Below are 9,297 nucleotides of genomic sequence, written 5' to 3' on the forward strand. Positions count from 1 at the left end.
TCCTGAATATTTATTGTCTACCAAATGAAATATGAATTATATGCATCTTTAGAAATATAATTTCTACTATATTAATCTTGTTTTTATATAGATAAATGTTCGATAAATTCTATCTTTCATAAAAAAAAAAAAAATAGATGTTAGATAAATTCTATCTTTCATTAAAAAAAAAAAAAAAAACGAAATTAAGCGCGTCTATTTTCATTCTAATCAATGGCGTTTGTTTGTAAAAGTGCACTGACGTCATCGTCGAATTCTGGTCTGGCCTGCCCCGTTCGGTCCCAAGCCAACCAATTATAATTAACAAAATGTCTATGGCGCATTTTGTACATGCAATTAAACTTTCAACAAAAGCCTATTAGAACTAGGAAAAAACTAAAAAAAAAGAGGGCTAGAAATCAAGTTAGTGGGAGTGCAATGTTAGAAGTAGTCAATATAGCTAGATATCCTCATTAATCCGTCCTGGTCACCCAAAGCCCTGTTGACACTTGATTTTTCACCTGGTATACAAATGGCGGCCATTTTGAAAAATGGCCGCTAAATTTATCTAAAATGTGCATATAATTGGAACTAAATAAGCTACAGATATAATGTTGGTGTCTAAAATCATAATTTCTATATAGGCAACAAACCAGACATATAAAAACTGTCACTCATGCCAGAATGGAACATAATTAAAAAATAGATGTTTATTTGTTTTAAAATATCCGCAAAATATACTTAAAAAGTGTATAAAATAAGAATAAGTATATAAACTCACCAAAAAAGTAGTCGTGTTTGGTATCGTTGGAAAGCTCTTCCGATGCTAAATAATATATTGCATTTTATATATCAGCCTATTAGATGACCTGAAGAAAAAGTGATCCAGAAGTCGTAGGCTTGCTGTACAATATATTATGGCGAAAGTAAATGTTTGTCAGTCTCTGAATTTTAATAGTGTTACTGTAATAGAGCCTATTATTAAATATTGGAATGGTACCTTATAGATTTATAACCAGGTAGCAGAGCAGCTTAGCTCAGTTGCCTAAACTGGTGGTAGCCTCTGTGCGCGCTAAAACGCGGGGATTTCTAGGTCTCCGATACAAATAAAATCAAATCATTCTTTATTCATCACTCAAAATGGGTTGAATTTTATATAGTAAAGGGTTCAAGCAGAAAAATCTAAACAATCAACATTTAAACATTTTTTTAACAAATAGACCCACATCACAATAACAGCAAAATTAAACAGTTTAAAGGGCAAAAAGGCAACCAATATTAAATTATTATTATTAATTATTATTATTATTATTATAATTATTATTATTATTATTATTATTATTGGAATTATAATTATTGTAGTGAGATTATTCTATCGTTCCTGTTATAGCTACTCATTTTTAAGGCTTAATTTCAGCACTAGAGATATTCAGAGTACCCAGAGAGCCCAACATTTTTCGGGGCCCTTGGACGGGCCCTCGACTCACGTCAATTGAGTTATTTCCTGTTAAATCTCAAGCCCCTAGCTACCTCCAACTTGGCATGTATTCTATATTTCAACATTATTGAGTAGTTGGATTCTTTCTTCCATAGATCGATGAACTGATAGGGCTGAAGAATACACTTTCGTGCATAATTATTACGACGTCGAGCCAAAACAGTGTTTCTAATGTATTTAATTGAATGCTAGTTGAGCTAAGCCTATATATATAATACGCATACTTTATAAAACATAAATTAACCTAATTTTCTGATAAACAAATTAAATAACATTAATTAAATGAAATATATTTAATGATATAGCCGTATTTGCTACCATCAACCGTAACACACAATTTTAAATAAAAGTAGGCGTATGATGACATAATTAATGTCGAAATATTAAATCCCAACACGATGGCGTGTATTTCAATACTTGGAGTATGTATTATACTTTCTTATCTGCGATTAATCAGTGGACCTTTCAGTAGTAGGCGTATCGTAGAAGAGAATCACTAATGGGAATTGACCTCCCTCCGAAGTACTGTAGAAGTACAGAAATAATAGAGTATTGTCTTTGTGGATGAAATATATAATATATAATGAAATATATAGAACGACGAGGAAAAAGGTGTGGAAGCATGTTATAAAGATATCCTGTTTTCTTTCCTGTATTTCTTTTGTAAAACCGGATTTAAACTTTCAAAACCTTTTTACAATGTGTATTTATTCTTCATCAATACGGTATTGCGAATGCATCAATAGTCAATCAGTCAATTGATTGAATAACGCTTTTGTATCATCGGCACACCTTTTAAGTGTAACCTTACAATGACTAGACAATAATTAATTGATGTAGAGAAAACACAAAATAAAAATAAAAAAATATGTTCTCTCTTATAAAGTATAATGAAAATAACCTGATGGAAAAAATCAATAGAAAAACTAAGAGGAACAATGCATCGAAAAAATGGGGGGTGGGGATAGCCTGGGCTGGGAATAACTCTCCATGTAGAAAAAAAATCAGTGGGGAAAATTAGCAGGTTGCAAGTAGCTACCGTAATAGTTATATATTCTGTAAAGTAAAGCCTCAAACCACCTCGATTTTGAGTCTACTAAATTTAAAAATCTTCCCATGCTTTTGCAGATATAGCCAGAACTAACTTAATATTTGGAGTTTTTTGATAGCAGATATTTTAATTAGATTGTAGGGAGTTAACCCGACTCAAAGACAAGCTTGCGTACAAAAAAAAAAAACATGCACATTCATCTTTTTATACAATTAAAATCAAAATGTTATTGTAGATAGACATTTTGAAAACAAGGACAAAAAAGAACCAAAAAAAAAAAAATTCTCCCATATTACAGAAACTTCTTTGTTGAAACTAATACAGAAACAAATTCTTTTGTATTTAAAATATTTTTTTAAATGAATTAATAATGAATTATAATTTTAATAAAACTAATTTCTTCTAATTTTAAATATATTTTCCCTGAATTTGTGATTATTCGTCGTCATGCATGGACTAAATGCGTGACAAATTTAAGATCACGCATGTGTTTCTGCCAAATGCATGTTACATCCAAAATCACTTTGAAGCGGGACCGTCCCGCACGATGCGCGAGAAACGGTTGGTAATGCGTTTTGTAAGCCAGGAACCACCAGTATTTTGTTACGTTTCTTCACAGAGGGAGGTTCGTTAGAACCCCCCTTGATCCGCCACTGCTTTCCATTGACACCAATCATGACCATGTTTTATGTGGTGCGTCAGCCATCTTGAAATTCAAAATGGCGGCCGATGACTTTGGGAAAAAATTGCACTTAACTTTTTTGATTTCAGCGCAGTAAAAATGATAAAATTAGTCAACAAATCTATTTTTGCTCAAAAATCTATCTGGATTACATAGAAAACTAGCTTATGTAAACTCGTTCTTATTTTATGTACATTTTAAGTAAGTATATTTTGCGATTATTTTTAAACAAATAAACACCTATTTTTTAATTATGTTCCATTCTTGCTTGAGTGACAGTAGTTTTTATATGTCTAGATTGTTGCCTGTCTAGAAATTATGAGTTTAGACACCAAAATCATATCTGTAGATTATTTAGTTTCAATTTTATGCACATTTTAGATAAATTTGGAGGCCATTTTTCAAAATGGCCGCCATTTGTATACAAGGAGTAAAATCAAGTGTCAACAGGGCTTAGGGTGACCAGAAGGGATTAATTAGGATATCTGGATATGTGGATTGCTTCTAACATTCCACTCCCCCTAACTCATTTTTTCAGATTTTTTTTTCTAGTCTATATGCCTAGTCACATGTAGTACGTCCTACTGTACTTAGGCCAGGCCTACACTAGTTTGTTGTCGTCGGATTCTGTCTCTAAATGAACGAGGAGCGAACCTAGCTAGTCAACATCTAAGTTAGGCTAATTGATTTTAAAATCAATAACCCACCTTAAAAGACTATCTGTCGTTTTCTTCTTTGCAACAGCGGACGAAAAAAAGTCAGTTATTCTACGACGTTTCATGATTCTTTATCATTAAAAATTAACAAACACTCGTTTTGACGCACTCCGTTCTGTAGTGTGTGTGTGCTGTTGAAAACAAACTTCCTAGCCTAATTTTGTGGCTGGATATGATGACTGAGATGGACCATGTTGATTTGTTAATAATATTTTGTTTTGGATGGAAAAAAGGAGAGTCACTATCCCCCAAAATGCTCCATCAGCACATAGTTTAGTGTGCGCTATGAACAGTATGTCTATGGAATTTACTAACCACAGAATCCTCAATCAGGTGATTAAGTCGCAAAACTTTATCTGCATTTGGTGGATTAAGTCGCAAAACTTTAGCTTCGTTTGGTGGCACCATTTACTCTAGGTAGATGGCGACCGGTTTCGTTAATGGTTGGTACATTTCTTACAAACATTCAGCCAAAGGCCAGTAAAAGTTGAGACGGCAGCCGGGTTTTTTTTTATCGATGTTTGCCATCCTTATGTGTGGCATTGTAAAGTCATGGTTTTCTGGAGTTGCGTTCAATTTAAATCTCCGAACTTCTGAACCTGAGATAGGCTATTCTATAAATGTAGGCTTGTATCGCAGGCTACAATTTAAAAACAGATTACCAAATAATGAATTAGGTGCTAAATTTTGATTTAATGCTAGGGAAGTTAAAAACAGACATTCCGTCTGAGTGGGCCTCATTTAAAAATTCGAGGGGATTCGCTAGAAAACAGGGGGTTCGCTAGAAAAAAAAAACCCTGGCTACGGGCCTGTAGCACCAGGTGAAGACAGGCTCCTGTGCAAGGTTGATTAACAGGTTTTGATATGAGTGTCAACCGAGGCCCGTATCCCGAGTTCGTTGTCACATTTTCAATGCACACAATCGGACAACAAAATAATTATCCTGGGGCGGATCCAGGATTTGAAAGGGGGGGGGGGTTCATTCCCCATATTAACCCAAACGTGAAAGTGGGGTCCGGGGGTTTTTGATTCCTAGATGGCTGGAAATCAACATCATTGAGTAGTTGGATACGTAGCCTTTCTTCCATAGATCGATAAAATAGGCCCGAAGAACATACTTTCGTACATAAATTATTACCACGTCGAGCCGAAACTGTTTTTAATTGTATTTAATTGAATGCTAATTGTTCTATATGGGGTGCCATACGCAGCAAAAGTCCATGTTAAAATCAAAATGTAATTGCAAAATTCAATGTCTAATTTATCAAAACGTAGGCGTAAATTTCTCAAAATGTAGATCTAGTTTTCCAAAATGAAGTTCTAATTTTTCAAAACGTAGTTCAAATTTTTCAAAAATGTAGTTGTAATTTCTTTAAAATGTAATTTAAATTCAAAACGTAGGTCTGACTTGATCAAACGCTCTCTCCAAATTCTTTTCCAAAACGTAAATCAAAAACCAGCCTGGTTTGAAATGCATTTGACAACAACACTAGAAACTGACTTTTGCTGCGTATGGCACTAGACTTGCGAAATGTAAAGCAAAACTAATCAGCCAAGCATGACGTGGGCCTGTTCCATTAGTGATATTTTCTCTTCTAATGATGTGGAAAGGTGTAGTCGGCCCCCACAACAATTAAACATGACTAACGTCTTCATACCTAATGTGCATGCCAACAAAAAACTGAATAATATTCCTAATAATAGGAAAAAGTGCTGTGTGGGAGCAGCAACTTTTTTAAAGTGGAATTTAGGTCAAATAAACATTCAGTCATGTTCAGACGACTTAAGGTTAGATAATCTGATAAAGGAAAGCAAAAAGGCCAACCTTGATGTAGTTTGTATACGAGAGAGGAGACGAATAAATGAGGATTCGGTTACTCATCTTGGTTACAACGTATATTGGACAGGCATGAAAATAAAGCGATTATATGGAGTTGGGATTGCCATTAAAAATGTTCGTACATTCATAATGATGGTATTATGCATATATCTCCACGGCTGATGGTTGCTGATATCAAGGTCCAAGGGTGTAAGATAAGGTTAATATCAGCATATGCGCCAACGGAAGACAAACCACTATCTATCAAACAAAAATTCTATAGAGAGCTTAATAACATCTGCAAGGTGGAAAAGAACCGAAAATTAATTATTCAAGGTGATTTTAACGCCACCTCCTCCATCTGCTGCAGAGCGTCTTCATTTAGTGGCCGAAACTACAAAGCTTCAGAAGATGAAACGTGTAACGAAAACGGAGGAATTTTCCTCGACTTTTGCAAGAAAAACAATTTTTCAATATTAAACACCTGGTTTCAGCATAAAGAGGCACAGCGAATTACATGGCACAGCGCGGATGGTAGAACCAAGAAAGTGTATGATTTCAGCATCTCCGAGTCTTGGCTCCGACAGTTTGTTAAAGATGTGAGAGTTAAAAACTCATATTTCTATTCAGACCACAGACTTCTCGTAACCAAGCTCGCCACGCCATCTAATAAACCTGCAAGATGGTCACAGAAAAAGAAAGGCCGAAGCAAAGTTGAATTTGGCTATCTGCACAACGATAGTTTTAAACAAGAAGCACAGGAAATAATAAAGCTGTCTTTCGTAAACAACAATATCAAAAACATAAATATAAATGAGCAACACGATATCTTAATCCATACGTTACAAAAAAGTAAAGACAAACTACCAATAATTAAGAAACCCAGACACACAATTCCTTCCTACCTGATAGATGAAAGGTATCAGTCACTTATCAAACAACGAAAAGTATTAAGGTGTCAAAAAAATGAAAATAACAAAACTAAACTCAAAGAAATAAACAAGCAAATAAAACAAGCAACCAAAGAAACAAAAAGCAGAATGCTAAAAGAGGAGGGACATAAACTCAATGATGCAAGACAGCATAGACATGTCACAAAACTATGGCGCAATGCAAAGACGCATGGGAAATTTATCAATACCAAACCCCGAAATAATGTATGCTCAGGTCTTGCAAAACATTTTAAAGAACAATTTAACCCAGACCATTCACACCTGACAATGCCAGACGATATCAAAAACCCACCAGAGTGCATCACAAAGCTGCAGAACCACGTAAACGATATAAACAATTTACCTCCTACACTACCCGAAATTAAAATTGCTATAAACAGTCTGAATAACGGAAAAGCTTCTCTGGATGTCGAAGGAGATATCCTAAAAATTGCCATAGAATCACAAGAATATTGTGAACGTCTTGAAACATACCTCCGGAAAATATGGGAAACGAAAGAAATACCAAGTCGATGGGGAGAAAGCAAAATAACACCACTCTGGAAGAAAAAGGGAAGCGCACTCGATGCAAAACAATTCTCACAAAGGTAAGTATGAACATAATACTTAGTAGGCTTTCTATTTTTTATGAAAATCAGCTCCTGACTACACAATTTGGTTTCCGGTCTGGCTCTGGGTGTAACGATGGGATTTTTTTTGTACTAAAACAACTTCAGGAGGTACACATCGCTCAAACAGGAAATTATATACCTGCTATATAGATCTCACTGCAGCTTTCGACCACGTAAACCGCTCATTCCTCTTCCAATCAATTAGAAACAGGATACCAAACGACCAGACAACCGACAATATTGACATCCTTGAAAATATGTACAGTTCCACATCAGCTTACTTAACAAATGAAGACCCAATAACGGATTCTTTCGAAACAACTGCCGGAGTAAGACAAGGTGGCAACGAAGGTCCTAATCTGTTCAATCTATACATGGACTATGCGTTGAGGATATTTAAAGACAGATGCGAAAAGGCAGATATTACTCTTTCAATTCCATATTTAATACCTAACGAGGCAACAAATCGAACACAAAGAGCAGCATATACATCTAAAGGATTCTACAATTTTATTGAGGGGGGATATGCCGACGGCTTAAGTGTAAGTAGCTGGTCATCGGATGAATTAAACCAAATATTAAAGTTACTGCACAAAATTTTTAGTGAATTCGGATTAGAAATAAATCATTTCAAAACAGATACCATGATCTGGAACTGGGATGAAACTAAAGATGGCCAATACCCAGAAAGCTTTATCACTATTAACAATAACAGTATCTGTAACTCAAAGGTGTTTAAATATCTAGGTGTCTGGAACACGTTTAACAACATTCACATTGGTCAAAGGGAAATCGATCACAGACTTTCTAGTGCTAGGGCGGCTTTTTCTGAATACAAACATTTGCTTGTAAACAAAAACATTAAACTTTCCACTAGAATTATATTTTTAAATGCATTTGTTCGCTCAAGACTCACCTATGGCTGTCATGCATGGCGGCCAACTAAGGAAGAATTAACTAAATTTGATACAACATACAGATTTTTTCTGCGATGTATGATAACCAACGGATTCAAAAGGAAAAGTTCTACAGGTGTACAAGGTGATGTCTCTGACGGTGACATACAATGGGGACTCTGTATCACTAATACACGACTACATAATATAACACTTACACAATCTATTACAGAATTTCACATTGAGCAGCAAAATAAATGGGTTGCACATGTAGTCAGAAGGGAAAATAATAATGAATAATATTTCATACAACCTAAACTAAGAAAGGAAGGAAAATAAATTCAATTGTAGAAAATGCCATCATACATAGCTGAAACCTAAGAATCAATTTCTAAAAGCAATGTTTTGAATGACATTCTAATACAATTTTCTATCACTGAAATAGTAAATTAATAGGCTCTATATTATAATTACACTCATTTTAGGTGTCCTAAGACACGTGTTTGACTGTGTGCATTTATTTTATTTTGATTCCGCCACATACTTGCATTCTAATGAAAGCTATGGCTATAAAAGAAAGTACAACCGTAGAACGAAAAGCCAAGAAATGTAAAGCAATGAAATAAGATTAAAAGAAAGAAGGAAAATAAAAATAGAATAAAAACGGAAAAAAAAAGAGAAAAAAAAAGAAAGAAAGGATGGAAAAGAAAAGAAAGGTAAGTAAGAGAAAGAATACGATAAAAACAAGGAAATGAAAAATCAGTGAATCGAAAAGGAAGATAATGAAAGGTAAACAAAAAAAAGAAGGACATGAACAGAATTAAAATAGAAAGAAAATGAAAGGTAAACAAAAGAAAGAAGGACATGAATAGAATGAAAAGAAAGGGAAGAGGGGGAAAAGGAAAAGAGAAGAAAGATAAAAAAAAATGGTAAGGAATAAATAGAAAGAAAACGAAAAGGAAAGAAAAGAAAAGAAAGAAATGAAAAGAAAGAAAAGAATATAAAGGAAACGAAAAGAAAGAAAAAGAAAAAAAGGAAAAGAAAGAATATAAAAGGAAAATAAAAGAAAGATTAGAAAGAAAACGAAAGGAA

At 34.3% G+C, this 9,297-nt stretch overlaps 1 protein-coding gene across 1 annotated transcript; it reads left to right on the forward strand.

Annotated features, from left to right (window-relative positions):
* Positions 1–5,906: 5,906 nt before the first annotated feature.
* LOC117112688 lies at positions 5,907–8,157 on the forward strand (the record flags this gene model as incomplete). The annotated part of the gene is made up of 2 exons (XM_033255828.1): positions 5,907–7,285; positions 7,515–8,157. Coding segments are annotated over exons 1-2 (2,022 nt in total), but the record flags the coding sequence as incomplete, so codon positions are not given.
* Between the last annotated feature and the right edge of the window lie 1,140 nt (positions 8,158–9,297).

The sequence above is a fragment of the Anneissia japonica genome, unplaced genomic scaffold (genome assembly GCF_011630105.1).
Source record: "Anneissia japonica isolate Jap-2015-1 unplaced genomic scaffold, ASM1163010v1 scaffold287928_len48538_cov156, whole genome shotgun sequence".
NCBI classification, from domain to species: Eukaryota; Metazoa; Echinodermata; class Crinoidea; order Comatulida; family Comatulidae; genus Anneissia; species Anneissia japonica.